Here is an 18395-nt window from a genome sequence, read left to right as displayed (position 1 = left end):
AGGTGGCAAGTAACATTCATGCCATGCAAATTCCAGGCAATGGCCATCTCCAATAAGACAGAACATAACCATTATCCCTTGATGTTCAATGTCACTGCCATCACTGAATCCCTATTATCAACATCCTGGAAGTTACCTTTGGCCAGAAACTGAACTGGCCAGGGAACATATTCAAACTCTGATTACAAGAGCAGGTCAAGGGTTGGAAGCTTGCAATGAGTGCTCACCACATGACTCCCCAAATCCTTTCCATCATCTACCAGCCAGATGTATGATAGAATACTGTCCACTTACCTGGTAACCCATCAACCACCTTCAATATTCACTCCCTCCACCATGACACAGTACTAGAAGCAGCAGTATGTACCATCTACTTGGTGTATTGCAGAAAATCAATCAGGCTCCTTTGCCAACACCTTCCAAACTTGTCACCTCTACCACCTTGGAGGGACAAGCATAGCTGATGCAGAGGAATATCAATACCTTCCATTTCCTCTTCAAGTCCCACAGCATCTAAACTTGGAAATATATTGCTGTTCCTTCATTGAAATTGTGACATAAATCTGAAACTCGCTTCCTAACTGCAGTGTGGGTCTAAGGACTGCACAGGTCAGCATCACCTTCTCCACAGCAATAATGCTGGTGCAGCCAGTAATGCCCAAATCTCACAAACAAATAAACAAGAACAAAAACAACAGATCCATAACTTCAAGTGCAAGGTCCAGTGCTCAATGCTGAACAGTCAGGATTGTGGAAGTTGTACTGAGGGACAGTCCTCAAAAGGACCTGGAGTTCTGTTATGTATTCTTAGCACTGAATATCAAAATCTCAGCTTAACTCTCAGAGTACAGTTATAATGTTTCATCCCACATCACCAATGGTCCCACTTGTATTGAATTCAGCAGCTTTATTTGGTAGATAGACATTTTTCTAATGAACCTGTTCAGAGATGTTATGACACACCTCTGGAACAGGTGGGACTTGAACTTGGGTCTCCTGGCTCAGAGATAGGCACATTACAACAGCCCCTCAGCGCTATTTGCTACAACAGTTCCAAAGACTCAAGAAACCTGACAGGAGAGGCCATTCTTCTCCTTAGTGAAGTGAGGCGGACGCAGTAAAAGACACCAAATTTCTGTGAAAAATGCTGCCAATAACAACTTGATAATCCAATTCTGCAAAATATGCAATGAGATTTCAGCTTGGGAAATAGGAGTACTGATTTGTCATTTCCGCTGCATAAAAAAGTTAAAGTCCCACAGAACCATGGGTCTGCTTTCTCATTAGACAGAGATGACCGGTTTAACCAGAGGGTCACCACACCTTGGGCAAGTGGCAAGGGTGTGAAGGCAGGACCTCCATGACAACCTCAATGCAGAATAGAGCAGAATTTTTAAACAGCTTGCGGGCATGCTCCTGCTGCAGGTATACTTTCACAGAAGATGCATTGGAAAGAGAGTGGGTGGGTGCTGACATTTACCTAGCCTCGAAAGGCAAGGAGCCACTTGCAAGTGCCTATTGAAGCTGCTCTGGACTTACTCAGATGGTGTCATGCTAAGGACAATGCCCAGTTTGATACATCCCAGTGGCAGGCTGGGGGGCCAATCAGAGGCAGGTTTTCCCTGCACAAACACAACATGGATGTAGCCACGTTTTAAGCAATAACTTTCTAAAGCAAAGAAGAGTGATGGGATGACAATGACGTAGCAGTAAATGTCTGTGGACTAGTCATCCAGAGAGCCAAGCAAATGCTCAGGAACATGGGTACAAATCTCACCAGGGCAGCTGATGGCATTTAAATTCAATGAATTAGTGATTCCAAGCTAGTCTCAGACAATGGGGATTGTTAATTGCAAAACTATGGTCTTTAAAAACCCTGCCAATTGACCAGTGCCCATTAGGGAACGGAACATGTTGTCCTTACCCAGTCTAGCCTACATATGACTCCAGACCCATAGCAATGTTGGAAATTCTTAACTGTCCCCAGAACTGACCTAATGATCCACTCAGGAATGGGCAACAAATACTGACCTTGCCAACAATGCCCACACCTTATCAAACAATAAAGAAGAAATAAAAAAGTTCACAGATGGGGCTCTCTGATTAAAAGGGATGGGGCTACTGGAGGTGGCCTGTTAATTGTCAGCCTCTTTCAAAGTCTGCCTTTCCCTGCTGGCAGCCATTCCGGATTCATTCCCAATGGTAGACCTGGGAATCAGGAATGAATACGCAGTTCCTAGTTTCTGAACTTTTTCATTATTCTTTCATGGGATTGTGGGCATTGCTGTCAAGGCCATCTTTAAATGCCACTGAATTGAGTGACTTGCTAATCCATTTCAGAGGGCAGCTAGGAGTCCACCACATTTATATTTGTCTGGAGTCACACAGGCCTGATAAAGGTAAAGTGGGCAGATTTCCTTCTCTAAAAGAAAAAGGACATTAGTGAACCTGATGTTTCTATGTTTACAACAAGCAACGATAGTTTTGTGGTCATCATTGCTGAGACAAACTTTTTAGTTCCAAATTCTATTAACTACATTTAAAACTTCACCAGCTGTCATGATGGGATTTGAACCAGCATCGTCACAGCATTAGTCTGCACCTTTAGATTACTATATAGTGACATTACAACTATACCACCATCTCATCATAGAATAAAATCCCTACAGTGTGGAAACAGGCCATTTGACCCAACAAGTCCACACCGATAACAAAAACAGAAGTTGCTGGAAAAGCTCAGCAGGCCTGGCAGCATCTGAAGAAAAAAATCAGAGTTAATGTTTCGGGTCCAGTGACCCTTCCTCAGTCCACACTGACCCTCAGAGCATCCCACTCAGACCCATCCCCCACTTAATCTAAACTATGGGTAATTTAGCATGGCCAATCTGCCTAGTCTGCACATCTTTGGACTGTGGAGGAAACTGGAGCACCTGGAGGAAACCCACGCAGACACGGCGAGAATGTGCAAACTCCACACGAACAGCCGCCTGAAGCTGCAATTGAACCAGGGTCCCCTGGCGCTGTGAGGCAGCAGTGCTAACCATTGAGCCACCGTGCTGCCCAAATTTTAAACAAATACTCCTCGAAGACAACTGAAAGAAAAAGTTAAAGTACTGGCGATTAAAATATGCTGATCCAAAATAAAATTAGAACTGCAAGATACATACCTTTCCATAATCCACGAACACCTTCTTCCTTGGCAATTGTTTTATAGGCTTCGATGGTGCTGTTATATCTTCTGTTTGGACTAGACAGATTTGCTTGTGCTTGAAATCTCACTTTCACCACATCAGTTGGTTGGGCAAAGGCCACAGCCATGGCTCCTGTGGTACAACCAGCAAGTAGGCGGCTTCCAACACCAACATCTAAAATAATTCAACCAGCCATGAAAAATATATAGTCTACATGATCAATTTATTTTAACCAGCCAAAATCAAAAAGTGAATATTTGGTTTAGAAATTTTCTTTTTACTCATTTTCAATATTAGGGAGGAGGACAAACGCATGTGTGGTGTTTGAATGTAGACCAAATGCAGATACCAAAACACTGCTTCATCTTCAGGTTTCCTTGTAATTCACATACACTCAACCAGCTGTTGTTTCATCACTATTTCCACTTATGGAGAAAAGCTGCTTCATGTCGACGTCAGCGTGCTGTTGCTGCTCTTTGCTCTTGCTGAATCACAAGAACACAAGAGACAGGAGATGGTTCCTGCAGAGGTTGTCCCACGACCATTCAGTATGATCTCAGCTGATCTTAGGTTTCAACTTTGTTTTCCTGCGCACTTACTACTGCTCTCCTCACAGACCAAAAATTGGCCAAAGTTGCCTTTAAAAATATTCAGCAATGGAGGATCCACAACAGTTTTTAAATAGGCAATTTCAAAGATTCAAATTTCAAAGATTCATAACCAACTCTTCCCCATCTCAATCCTAAATGATCATCCACCTATTCTGTTCTGAGAATGTGTCCCCATGTTCTAGAGTGAAGGTAAACACACTCCGTGTCCATCTATTGATCCCCTTCAGTTTTACATATTTCAAATGGATCGTCTCCCATTCTTCCAGATTCCAGGATCACAGGCCCAATTTGCTGTACCTCTCAATGTATGACAACCTCTCATTCCAGGGACCAATCAAATAAAAGTCTGCTATACCACCTCCAAAGTATACCTTCTTTAAATATTGAGACTCCAAATGGCACAGCTGTACCCAGATGTGGTTTCACCAAAGCCCTACACAAGTGCAGCACGACATCTTCAGTCCTGTACTCCTCTTGCACTCAAGGCCAACATGCTATTTGCCCATCTAATCAGTTGTTGTACCTGCTAACCAACTAAGTCTCTCTGAACTTGAGCATTTACAAAGATTTATTCTAAAAAAAAGTTCCCCTTTTGTATTTTATGACCAAAGTCAACAATCTCCTCATTATATTCCATCTAACTATGTGCAGCCTGGTGTCCTCTTCAAAGCTTTCATTTCACTTAACTTTCCATTATCAGCAAGCTATTTGTGACCCAGAGGTTAATCAACTGGATTCACCAGGCTTAGATTTCCATGTCTTTAAGGGGAAAAAATAAAGTCTTAGAAGTGACCAGATGTAGAAAATTTAGTCATGATTTCACTGGGTGTTGCCAGGCATGCAAGGAAATTGACTCAAGAAGTGAGTGCGCAAAAAGTACCTGAAATCAATAATTTTTAAAAAGTCAAAATAATCAGCCTGTGCAATCTAAAATTGGAATACTGTAGACTGCTCAGTACCTAGTCTTTCCCAGACTGGTATGACATTACAGTCACAAATACATTTTGATTTTCTTCACCCCCAAATCAAATTAGGGCCCTCATCCTGTATCCTCTAGTGTAATTAGGAAGTTAGTTAAAATTGGATTGAAAAGTATCCAGGAGACTGCTGTATCTGGAGAATCAGGCATCCTCCCGTTATTAAATAGCGTAAACAACTCAAGATATGAAATTTTGCGAGTTAATTGCAAGCCATACTTACGTTCAGATCCTTTGGTATAAAACTGTTTCACAGAATCATAAAGTCCAATGCGCACTGAAGCAAAACTCATCTGACGTTGAAGACCAGCTACCAGACCACTGTAGAGACTTCTCGGTCCCTCAGTCTTGACCATTGTAGTTATGGTGCCAAAGACACCTCTATACTTTACGGTGGCCACTTCTGCAGCAGACTTCAATTCTCCTTGAATCTGTGCAGGACAAAAATCGGATGAACAGGCGATTTATGAGATTTGGGGTCAGCCCAACTCTCATGTAGACTAGTCTAACACTTAGGCATCCCAGATCCAGCACTTGGTCATCACAGGGTATTTCCAGCTTGGGACTTGTAAACTGTTATTTGTAAAAAAAAATTACATATATAGAAATATTGTGAGTAGAGGTTTGAGCAGAAAGTTTCAAAATTTCATCTCATTGTTAGTAAGTGAGGCCAAAAGTGGGCAATGTAGCACAGGCACTAAACACCAAACAGAGAGAAGAATCAGCAGATACTAGAATGACATTTCCAATTGTTAATATATTGACAGATAAAAGTTAGAAGGTAGTGACATTGGTTTATTTGAGAGAGAACAGCATTCTGTGTCAAATCCCTACATTTACACTGCTAATAATGGGTCTCTTATGATGGCACACAATCAGAGGCTTGGATGATGGCTTTAGCAGTGTTAACTCCGAAAAGTGGGCGATATAATGGTTCTCGCCAAATCTGGACCAAGTAAACCCCCATGCATTCTTAGAGACACTGGAAACATGTAAGCCTATCCAGCAAATATTGCCAAGAAACATTCAGTGCTTTTGGTACATTTTTAAAAAAAAGTTAGTGAAATTCATTGAAAATGTTACTGCGAAGGCTGAAAGTGGAGAATTCACAACAATGCATCAGATCAAGTCAGTTGGTATGCCAATGTCTATGCTGGTCCAAGCCACAGACTTACACTGCACATTGCTGAGAACTTACCTGTAGTCTGACTTTAGCAGTGTCCAAAGGGAAGGTGAACACGTCAGCGATGCAAGCGGCTGTTCCAGCACCAATAAATTTCACCGCAGCTGTAGGAGGAACATCTGTGGGTTTGAATCCAACCATTTTGAGAAACGGTACGATTTAGCAGTGAGTAACGAGAAATGTCAGGGAATGCAATATAGTGATCAAGAAGACAAATGCACTCTGCCCGAACCTGTGAATAAACAAAACAATTGTTCAGTCTCTACACCCAGTTTATCAATCTGTGATGATTACACAATGATAGGGAAAATTAATTCCCCATCTGGGATCAAAAGGAATTGCTATTATAATCCAGAGCAAATTTGGGAAGACACGACTTAACCTTAGTATTGGAAAGAACAATGACTAAAAAACCTGTGTGTTACAGCACTTTTGCAGCAATATAAATAGAAATTGTTGTGGCATTCATGGCAAGTCTTGTCAAACTTAATCTTGAGATGCCAAAAAAAAAAGAGATTGGTTACATCTTATGGACTTGTCACACACCTCATGATTCCTGGCACATGCCCATGAACAGACAAAATGAAGGATACCGACCAAGATGAAAAAGTAAAGAGATAGATTTCAACTAAGTTGTCAAAGCTACATTTTCACTGTAGTTTCATATGAGCAAATCTGAGCCCGAAAGTACACATTTTGAACTTGTCATGGTCCGAACTCTGAATTCTAAATTGGCAACCATGTGTGTGTGCATGAGCGAGAGACAGAGAGACAGACAGCATGAGCGAACAACTAAGCGAGCGCAAGGGTGGGGAAGAGAGAGAGTCTGCCTTCAATTTTTTCCCTCCCATCATTAGCCCATAAAATACTCCTGCCGAAGGGGTAACCTTATTGGCTGCCCAAAGGCAGAAGCCAGTTAGACAGCAAGTCAGCTACAAACCATTACACTACTTCAACACTACTCCACAAGGGAAGCAAGACCATTACACTTAGCAAATGTGAACAGCCCAGGAATCTTTCAAAAAGATTACTTTTAGAGGACAGAATTGCAATTTTTGCAAGTTCTCTTTTATTATTAGGATTTTTTTTTGGAAAAACAAATCACTTTTGCCTTTGACAAATTGATCTTCTCTGGCAACCATACACATTACTTAGCTCCAGTCAACCATTTTTGTTCAGTGGGAAAAAAATCCTGGAATTCCCTCCCCAAGGGCATTGTGGATCTACCAGCACATGGACTGCAGTGGTTCAAGGCGGCAGCTCACCACCTTCTAATGGGCAACAAGGGAAAGGCAATAAAAAAAGTTTCTGTCCAGCAATGTACAGATCCCATGAGTGAATAAAGAAAAATCACAACTTCCTTTTCCTTTTTTCAAATTTAGAGATTTTAAGAAAATACAACTTTTAATGAACTAGCAAATATTTTGCACAAAGCAACTTTGCAATAACAGACCATAAAGTTAATACCATTGGGTTCCATGAGCCTTTTGAATCCAAATTCCTGCTCTTTAAGTTAATTATGTTTTGGTTTGTGATTGCAACTAACATTCATTGGCACAGAATGATGGAGCATGTACAGGCTCAACTGCCACCTGCCCCAGAGATGTGTTGTAACATATCAGAACAGGTTGTTTAAAACAAAATCTGTCATCAGTCAGCCCAAGCTTGTCTAGGTCTTCCTCTGGGATGGCAGAGACTGATTTACTATGGGCTCTTGTGGCACAATGATATTATCCCTGAACTGGAAGGCCCCGGTTCATGTCCTACCTGCTCTAGAGATGGGTCACATCACTTCTGAACAGATTGATAAAAATGTCTAGAATAGTGGAGCACAGGATGCCATTTAACCCATTAATCGGTGTGCCAGCTGTTTCAAAAGCAATTCAGCTAGCTGCGCTCCCTCTTCTCCCAAATCCTTGCAACTTTTTGCCTCTTTTGCATTTATCCAATTCCCTTCTGAAAAGTTCAACTATATCCATTTCCATCACATAAAACTTTAAAACACCCTTGCAAGAAACAATATAACCCCATTCGCCTTCTGAATCACTCGATGTACACGTATACCAACTCTGCTCTGGGCTGAGCAACTCCAGCTTCTCTAGACTACCATGTAATTGTAATCCTTCACTCCTGAATACATTCTGGCAAATCCCCTCCATGCCTTCCAACAGTAGGGAAGCTTTTAGGAGAGTGATTGTGAGTGTATCATAAGGTTTATGACGATGATAGAAAATGACATTATTCTTTCTTTAGGTTGACCAATCAACTAGTAGAGTCAACTTCAATGAGGCAAGAACAGAGTTGAGCTGGAAGTTGATGTGAAAAGCAGTATCTAAACAACAAGTAACTCCAAAGACAAAATGATTTGGGCACAGTTGAGGTCTCAAAAAGGGAAAGAGCTTTCTGGGTAACAAAGGGCTTAGAAATTAGGTTAAAAAATAAAGTGTGCTCACCACAGGTGCCAGGTTGTAAATACAATTCTGAACCAAGATGAATAAAGAAGGTTCAGAAGGTGATGAAATAGCAAAAACAAGAAGCAATGGAGAGATTATATAAAAAAAAGACTGGCAACTAACAAAGGGAAACCTGAAAATCTTCTGTAAAGCACATCAATCATTAAAGAAGCAGTAGGGCTCATTAGAGGCCAAAAAAGGGGATTCACACTTAGCCCCAGGCACTGCTTTTGTGTAAGAGTCTATTTTTAACACCCAGGATCTGAGCTGTTTTTTCCAATCTGTCCTGAGACTTTCGAAGATTTGTACACAAACAATCCCAGGTGTGTGTTTTTGCATCCCCTTTAAAACTGTACCATTTAACTTGCATTGTTTATCCAAATTCACACCTATGTTACAAAGTTTCACATTTACCAGAATGTTTCCTGGATTGAATGATTACAGTTACATGGAAGTTTCACATCACCCGCAGATTTTCAAAAACTTGGGAGTGGAGTGTACTATTAAAATCATCAATGTACATCAAAAAAAATGGCAAAACTGGTCTGATTATTGAACTCTAGGTCAGGTCGGCAAATTCCTACTTCAGTCCAAAAAAACGTGTCATGATGTTTTCACCTGTTCAACCAATTCAATGGATTCACAATTGGCTTGATGGTAGGAAGCACAGGGTAATAATGGAAGGATGCTTGTCTGACTGGAGGCCTGTGACTAGTGGTGTGCCTTAGGGGTTCTGTGCTAGGCCCATTGCTGTTTGTTATCTATATCAAAGATTTGGATGAGAATGTACAAGGCATAATTAGTAAGTTTGCGGATCACACTAAAATAGGTGGTATCATGGACAGTGAGGAAGGTTATCAGAAATTGCAGCAGGATCTTGATCAGCTGAGCAAGTGGGCCGAGAAATTGCAAATGGGAGTTTAATATAGACAAGTGTGAGGTGTTGCATTTGGGAAAGTCTAATCCAAGTAGGAATTCCATAGTGAATGGTAAGACCTTAAGGGGTGTGGTGGAAGAGAGGGACCTTGGAGATCAGATGCACTGTTCTCCAAGAGTGGAGTCACATACAGACAGGGCAGTGAAGAAGGCTTTTGGCACTCTGGCCTTCATCAGTCAGGGTATTGAGTATAGAAGTTGGTAAGTTATGATGCAGTTGTACATGACGTTGGTGAGGCCGCACTTAGAGTAATGTGTTCAGTTTTGGTCACCTTGCAATAGGAAGGATTTAAACTGGAAAGAGTGCAGAAGAAATTTACAAGAATGTTGCCAGGAATCAAGGGACTGAGTTATCGGCAGAGGTTGGACAAGATAGGACCTTTTTCTTTAGAGCGTACGAGACTGAGGGGGGGGGGGATCTTGTAGAAGTGTATAAATGCACTCAGTCTCTTTCCCAGGCTCAGGGAATCAAGGACTAGAGGGCATCAGTTTAAGGTAAGAGGAGAAAGAATACATGGCAACTTGAGGGGCAACTTTTTCTACACAGAGGGTGATACACATATGGAATGAGCTGCCAGTGGAAGTGGTTGAGGCGGGTACATTAACAACATTTAAAAGGCATTTGGACAAATACACGATAGGAAAGGTTTAGAAGGGCCAAGTGCAGGGAAATGAGTTTAGCGTGGATGGAGATTTTGTTCAGCACGGACCAGTTTGGGCCAAAGGGCCTGTCTCCGTGCTGTAAGACTCTATGACTTTCCAGTTAAAGGTGGTGCGAAAAGAAGATTAAAAACAAGGAAGGATTTTTTTTAAACAATTTGGAACTGCATCAGAACAATTGTGTAGTTATTGTCCTGGCAGAAGATCAAAAGATCATTTCTCAGGGCTCTGAGATCTTGTCTGAAAAATCTGCCTCCTTTGCACGTAAACAAGCATGATATCTTGACTAACACAAAGGATCATAAAACTTTGTTTGCAATTGGTTTGTACAGGTACTGAATTTGACTAGATTTTAATGAATGCCTGGAATGCCAATTAGATCCAGTCTGTCAACACTAAAATCAGAAACAAAAAAACAGAAATTGCTAGAAAAGCTCAGCAGGTCTGGAAAAATCTGTGGAAAGGAATCAGAGTTAATGCTTCCAGTCCAGTGATCCTTCTTCAGAACTAATTGTAACGAGGCAAATGTTGATGATGGGGTGGTTGGAGGGGAGTAAGGGATAGGTGGAGATGGAGTCGACAGAGAGAGAGAGAGCGAGCAAGCACAAGCGCAGTTTGACAGACAAAAGAAAGAATGGGTCAAAGTCAGCCTGGGAGAATCAAAGCTGCTAATAGGAACTATTTGTGGCTAATAATGGGTTGCTTGTGGTAGCAGTCCATGTGATGATAAGGCCTGGTGTGTGGGGGTTGGGGTAACAACATGGGAGAAGGTGCTCAGGCCCTAAAATTATTGAACGCGATATTGAATCCTGAAGGCTGCAAGGTCCCCACTTCAACACACCACTGTGTTCCCTGGTCAATGTCCCAGTCTCAGGTTTGCTGCAGTGGTCAAGCGAAGCTCAGTGCAAGCTGGAAGAACAGCATTTCATTTTCTGCTTGGGAACCCTGATTACCCCAGGCTGACATTTACCAATTCTTTTGTCGGCCCAACTGTTTCTCTCTCTCTCTCTCTGGGTTCTGTTTTCATCTATTGTTTACTCCTCCACCCACCCCTCCAACCCAAATTCTGCTTTATCTCCACAGATGCTACCAACACTGAAATCAGGCCAATCTCATCATCAGGAAGGAGAAGGTGAAGGATAGAGAAAAATAAGTCCAATTAAAAGGATCGTAACAGGTACTGCCAAGCTGAAACCATGGATTGTAGCTTTGTTTTTAAAAGCAACAAAATCGTATGCAGGAATTTTAAACATTAATGTTTTACATTCTGTGAAATAAGTAGTTAGTTGCAGGACTTCCACAACATAATTTTCTAAACTAACCAAATTTAAATTTACCAGAGATAGTAGGAACTGCAGATGCTGGAGAATCCGAGACAACAAGGTGCAGGGCTGGACGAACACAGCAGGCCAAGCAGCATCATAGGGGCAGAAAGGCTGACGTTTCGGGCCTAGACCCTTCATCAGAAAAGGGGGAGGGGAAGGGGGTTCTGAAATAAATAGGGAGAGAGGGGGAGGCGGATAGAAGATGGATAGAGGAGAGGAAACAAACAGGTCGAAGAGGCGGGGATGGGGCCAGTAAAGGTGAGTGTAGGTGGGGAGTTAGGGAGGGGATAGGTCAGTCCAGGGAGGACGGACAGGTCAAGGGGGCGGGATGAGGTTAGTCGGTAGGAGATGGGGGTGCGGCTTGAGGTGGGAGGAGGGGATAGGTGGGAGGAAGAACAGGTTAGGGAGACGGGGACGAGCTGGACTGGTTTTGGGATGCGGTAGGGGGAGGGGAGATTTTGAAGCTTGTGAAATCCACATTGATACCATTGGGCTGCAGGGTTCCCAAGCGGAATGTGAGTTGCTGTTCCTGCAACCTTCGGGTGGCATCGTTGTGGCACTGCAGGAGGCCCAGGATGGACACGTCGTCTGAGGAATGGGAGGGGGAGTTGAAATGGTTCGCGACTGGGAGGTGCAGTTGTTTATTGCGAACCGAGCGTAGGTGTTCTGCAAAGCGGTCCCCGAGCCTCCGCTTGGTTTCCCCGATGTAGAGGAAGCCACACCGGGTACAGCGGATGCAGTATACCACATTGGCAGATGTGCAGGTGAACATCTGCTTGATGTGGAAAGTCTTCTTGGGGCCTGGGACATCAATCGCCTCAACCTCTCCACCCCTCTCACCCACTCCAACCTCTCCCCTGCAGAACGTGCAGCCCTCCGCTCCCTCCGCTCCAATCCCAACCTCACCATAAAACCCACGGACAAGGGAGGCGCAGTTGTAGTATGGCGCACTGACCTCTACATCGCCGAGACCAGACGCCAACTCTCCGACACCTCCTCCTACCGCCCCCTTGATCATGACCCCACCCCTGAGCACCAAACCATCATCTCCCAAAACATCCACAACCTCATCACCTCAGGTGACCTCCCACCCACGGCCTCCAACCTCATCGTTCCCCAACCTCGCACTGCCCGCTTCTATCTCCTTCCCAAAATCCACAAACCTGAATGCCCTGGTCAACCCATTGTCTCCGCCTGCTCCTGCCCCACCGAACTGATCTCCAACTATCTTGACTCCATTTTCTCCCCCTTGGTCCAGGAACTCCCCACCTATGTCCGTGACACCACCCACACCCTCCACCTCCTCCAGAACTTCTAATTCCCCCGTCCCCAACACCTCATCTTTACCATGGACGTCCAGTCCCTCTACACCTGTATTCCCCATGCAGATGGCCTAAAGGCCTTCCGCTTCTTCCTGTCCCGCAGGCCTGACCAGTCCCCCTCCACTGACACCCTCATCCGCTTAGCCGAACTCGTCCTCACACTCAACAACTTCTCTTTCAATTCCTCCCACTTCCTACAGACAAAGGGGGTGGCCATGGGTACCCGCATGGGCCCAAGCTATGCCTGCCTCTTTGTAGGTTACGTGGAACAATCCCTCTTCCGTACCTACACCGGCCCTAAACCCCACCTCTTCCTCCGTTACATTGATGACTGTATCGGCGCCGCCTCGTGCTCCCACGAGGAGCTCGAACAGTTCATCCACTTCACTAACACCTTCCACCCCAACATTAAGTTTACCTGGACCATCTCTAACACCTCTCTCCCCTTCCTGGACCTCTCTGTCTCCATATCGGGCAACCACCTAGAAACCGATATTCATTTCAAGCCCACCGACTCCCACAGCTACCTAGAATACTCCTCCTCCCACCCACCTTCCTGCAAAAATGCTATCCCCTATTCCCAATTCCTTCGCCTCCGCCGCATCTGCTCCCAGGATGAGGCATTCCACTCCCGTACATCTCAGTTGTCCTCGTTTTTCAGGGACCATAACTTCCCCCCCTCAGTGGTCGAGAACGCCCTCAACCGTGTCTCCCACATCTCCCGCAACTCATCCCTCACACCCCGTCCACGCAATAAGAACCAAAAAAGAATCTCCCTCGTCCTCACGTACCACCCCACCAACCTCCGGATCCAACGCATCATCCTCCGACACTTCCGCCATCTGCAATCCGACCCCACCACCAAAGACATCCTTCCCTCCCCACCCTTATCTGCTTTCCGGAGGGACAACTCTCTCCGTGACTCCCTTGTCCGCTCCACACTCCCCTCCAGCTCCACCGCACCCGGCACTTTTCCCTGCAACCGCAGGAAGTGCTACACCTGCCCCCATACCTCCTCCCTCACCCCCATCCCAGGCCCCAAGGAGACTTTCCACATCAAGCAGATGTTCACCTGCACATCTGCCAATGTGGTATACTGCATCCGCTGTACCCGGTGTGGCTTCCTCTACATCGGGGAAACCAAGCGGAGGCTCGGGGACCGCTTTGCAGAACACCTACGTTCGGTTCGCAATAAACAACTGCACCTCCCAGTCGCGAACCATTTCAACTCCCCCTCCCATTCCTCAGACGACATGTCCATCCTGGGCCTCCTGCAGTGCCACAACGATGTCACCTGAAGGTTGCAGGAACAGCAACTCATATTCCGCTTGGGAACCCTGCAGCCCAATGGTATCAATGTGGATTTCACAAGCTTCAAAATCTCCCCTCCCGCTACTGCATCCCAAAACCAGTCCAGCTTGTCCCCGCCTCCCTAACCTGTTCTTCCTCCCACCTATCTCCTCCTCCCACCTCAAGCCGCACCCCCATCTCCTACCGACTAACTTCATCCCGCCCCCTTGACCTGTCCGTCCTCCCTGGACTGACCTATCCCCTCCCTAACTCCCCACCTACACTCACCTTTACTGGCCCCATCCCCGCTTCTTCGACCTGTTTGTTTCCTCTCCACCTATCCTCTCCTCTATCCATCTTCTTTCCGCCTCCCACTCTCTCCCTATTTATTTCAGAACCCCCTTCCCCTCCCCCTTTTCTGATGAAGGGTCTAGGCCTGAAACGTCAGCCTTTCTGCTCCTATGATGCTGCTTGGCCTGCTGTGTTCGTCCAGCCCTGCACCTTGTTGTCTTAAATTTACCATCTGCTGATTGCAGTCAGTTTCCTTTTATGTCATATTGCATAAAACTAGAGGCACTTCCCTAGTGATTTGCATCTCCACTCTGCTCATTTTCAGCTCTGCTACAGGCAGTTGACCATAATTCAGCTGATGTAATGCATCACTTGAGTTGATGTAATGGGTTTCATGCTGGGAACTTGGGTTATTGGTCAAATACATGCACAAAACATCACTGCAGAAAAAGGAACAGAATCCCATATTTATACAGGATATCATGGGATTTCCTCATTCCAAAAATCTAACTTGAGAAAATTTATCAATACATTTTTATGAGACGGCCCCTTTAAGCAGGAAGTTAGGGTGCGGGCAAAAAGAAAGAAAGAAAGAAAGAACGAACGAACGAACGAACGAGAGGAAGAGAGAATGAATACAAAGTTTTTCCTCAGTTCTGAGAACTGAGAAGTTCTGAGGAAGGGTCACCGGACCCGAAACGTTAACTCTGTTTTCTCCTCCACAGATGCTGCCAGACCTGCTGAGCTTTTCCAGCAACTTTGTTTTTGTTCCTGATTTACAGCATCCACAGTTCTTTTGGTTTTTAAGAGAGAATGAACAATGGTTTGACAGACAAAAGAATGGGTCAAAGTCAGCCTGGGACAATCAATAGCTGCTAATGGGAACTATTTGTGGCTGATAATGGGCTGTTTGTGGTAGCAGCCCATGTGATGTCAAGGCCTGGTGTGTGGGGGTTGGGGTAAGGACATGTGAGAAGGTGCTCAGGCCCTAAAATTATTGAAGGTTGCAAGAACTGGAAGGGTCCAGACCCAAAACGTCAACTTTCCTGCTCCTCTGATGCTGCCTGAGCTGCTCTGTTCGTCCAGCTCCACACTGTGATCTCTAAAATTATTGAACTCAATATTGAATCCTGAAGACTGCAAGGACCCCACTTCAACACACCACTGTGTTCCCTCGCCAACGTCCTTGTCTCAGGCTTGCTGCAGAGCTCCAGTGAAGCTCAGTGCAAAGTTTTTCAGGGTGGTGGGAGTTCTGTTCTCTTTATATGGGACAGAAAGGAGGCAGCAAGTCTTTGAATCCATGTAAGAGGGCTAATTCTCACACTATTTTAGCATTAGCGGGAAGGCAGGACAGCATCTGCAATTTTACACATGATCCACTCAATAAGCACCTTTAGACAGATTCCAAATCAGAAAAAAAAAGACTGGTAACTTGGCCTAAATAGTAGAATCATGGAATGAACTCCTTCCATGCAGTAAACATTTGACATGTCACTGTTTTCTGCAAGAGCAACTGAGTTTACGACCTCACCATTCCCCAGAAGCAATTTTTCTTTCATCCAACATGGACCCCATTTCCCCTTTGAAAACCACGAATGCACCTGCCCACACCACACTGTGCTGAACCATCCATAAAAATACAGTGACAACAAGAGCACAACGGAGGCCAGGAATACAGCAGGAAGTAATTCATCATTTAACTCCCCACCGCCTATCCTTCATCTATAAGGCACAAGTCAGGAGTATGTTGGAAAACTCTGCATTTGCCTAGATGGAAGCAGCTCCAAAACAAAAAACACTCAAGAAGATTGACACCCTTCAGGATATAAAAATCTCCAAATTGGACCCAGCACCTTCAACACTTCGAGGAAGGGTCATTTGACCCAAAATATTAACTCCAATTTCTCTCCACGGATGCTGCCAGACCTGCTGAGCTTGTCCAGCAATTTCTGTTTTTGTTCCTTCAACACTTAGTCTCTTCACTACAATTGCACAATGACAGCAGTGTGTACCATCTTCAAAATCCACTGCAGCAACTCACATCAAGGTTCCTCCAACAGCACGGTCCAAACCCATGACTTCTACCACCTAGAAGGGCAGCAGATACATGGGAACATGATCACCTGCATGATCCATTCCAAGCCTCTCTCCATCCTGACTTTGAAAGTGTATTGCGATACCTTCATGGTTGCTAGGTCAAGATCCTAGACCTTCCCTCCTAACGACACTGTGGATGTACCTACACCCAAAGGACAGCAGAACTTCAAAAAAATGGCAGATCACCACTGCCTTTTCCAGGACAATTACGGATAGGCCATAAATACTGGCCTAACCTTCAATAGCCACATCCTGTGAATGAATATAAAAATCTCTTGGGCTTTTGAAACTTTAATATTACAAGTAGACTTTGAGACATCGATTCAAAAATGAAAGGTTTAAAAAAAAAGTCAAAAAGACAACTGAGCTATTCCTTGAAAGCGGTTTTCATATAGTGCACAGGAACTGTGCTATCTTCAATACACTGGCCTTGCACTGCTGGTGGTGTTCACTAATGCCAGTTCACTAAATAGGTCTACGTGTCTGAAGAAACGTTCCCAGTTAGTAGCCTGACTAAGTGCTTCAAATTGACTTTGGATTCACAAGCTCTACAACTGAATCTTGCAGTTATTTTAATCAAATCTGTTTGGATATGTTATGACACACCTCTGGGTTAGGTGGGGCTTGAACCCGGACATCTAGAAACTCAAAATAGGCATAGTCCACTTGGCTGTTTGAGTCTGCTCCATCATTCAAAGAACAAAGAAAAAGCCAAGAACAATACACCACAGGAAAAGGCCCTTCAGTCCTCCAAGCCTGCGCTGACAGATTTTAACCCTTCTATATTAAAACTGTCTTCATTTACAGGATCCACATCCCTCTATTCCCTTCCTATTCATGTATTCATCCAGGTGCTTCTTGCATGCTGCTGTTGTGTCTGCTCCCGCCATCTCCTCTGGCAGCGCATTCCAGGCACTCACCACCCTTCGTGTGAAAAACATGCCTTGCACATCTCTTAAAACATCCCCCCCACAAGCTCACCACTCTCTAGGTAAATAAATTTCTCCTCATGGTCTATCCAATATTCTTAGACAATGACCTCTGGTTCTGGACTCCCTCGTCATCGGAAACATCATTCCTGTGTTTACCTGGTTTAGTCTGGTTAGACTTTTGTAGGTTTCTATAGAGATTCTCCCTCGTTCTTCTGAACTCTAGTGAAAATAGTCATAACCAACTCAGTTTCTCTTCATAAGTCAGACCTGCTATCCCAGGTACAGGTCTGATAAACCTTTGGTGCACTGCCTCCACAGCCAGAACATCCTTCCTCAGATAAGGAGACTAAAAATGGGCTGGCTCACAGAGGTAGGGGGCCACAAGAGCACTTTATTAACAAACCTTTCCCTGGGGCTCATTAAGTTGTGTGTCAAGAGAGGGATGTGTTTTGGAGCAAAGATGTTTACATGCAAAGTCAGGTGAGTTCTTGTGAGCCAATAATAGATGGCCTGTCAAAAAGAAAAACAAGGTATTGTTCCTACAAGCATATGACAAATAACACTGTGGTAGGATGCAATGTACTGAAGTACAATATTTCTACTCAGCACATAAATTGGATTTGCCATTGGCAACTATAGTAACTGCTTTTGTAAGCTCCAGTATTTGATTTGGATCAGGACAGCAAAGAATCCAGGGCAAAATAATTATTCTTTTGTTCTTTCCTTCTTGAAATTATCTTTTCATAATTTCATGGGCAAAATAACCAGAAAGCAGCTGGTGAGCTGGTTGGAGAATTGGAGGGCACTTTTTTCTTAAAAAAGAAAAAGAAACTTTATCCAGGACAAATTGCAGCCTTTGTTGTACATATTTATGACCCAGGCTGAAAAAAAAAATGGAATGTGGCACAGGTTGGCAGGAGCACCAGTTTCAACCACTCCTGCAGGTAAATGGTTTTCCAGCTCTCACAATGAAGGAACATGTGAGAAACTGGGCTCAGGGTGAATGAATGGAAGTGACTTATGTCTGTGGATCCTATCCCCAAATCAGCCAGTTTTTTTTTCAGAAGATAGAAAATTCTTTTCTAAAAAAAAAAGATACTGATCAATAGAGAGATAGTGGGAACTGC

The 18395-nt window shown here is 44.2% G+C and overlaps 1 protein-coding gene across 1 annotated transcript in view; it reads right to left on the bottom strand.

Annotated features, from left to right (window-relative positions):
• The window catches only part of LOC109910645 (mitochondrial uncoupling protein 2), a 30896-nt gene that overhangs the window by 4442 nt on the left and 8059 nt on the right, over positions 1-18395 (bottom strand). Inside the window, exons 3-5 of the mRNA XM_020509862.2 lie at positions 5978-6194; positions 5003-5210; positions 3168-3365 (exon numbers count right to left, since the gene is read on the bottom strand). Of these exons, the coding sequence (XP_020365451.1) occupies positions 3168-3365; positions 5003-5210; positions 5978-6103 (532 nt within the window). The 5' untranslated portion in view covers positions 6104-6194. The remainder of the gene's footprint in view (positions 1-3167; positions 3366-5002; positions 5211-5977; positions 6195-18395) is intronic.

This window comes from Rhincodon typus, chromosome 6 (genome assembly GCF_021869965.1).
Source record: "Rhincodon typus isolate 14 chromosome 6, sRhiTyp1.1, whole genome shotgun sequence".
NCBI lineage: Eukaryota > Metazoa > Chordata > Chondrichthyes > Orectolobiformes > Rhincodontidae > Rhincodon > Rhincodon typus.
Note: the sequence above shows the minus strand (reverse complement) of the source record. Positions and strands in the feature narration are given on the sequence as shown.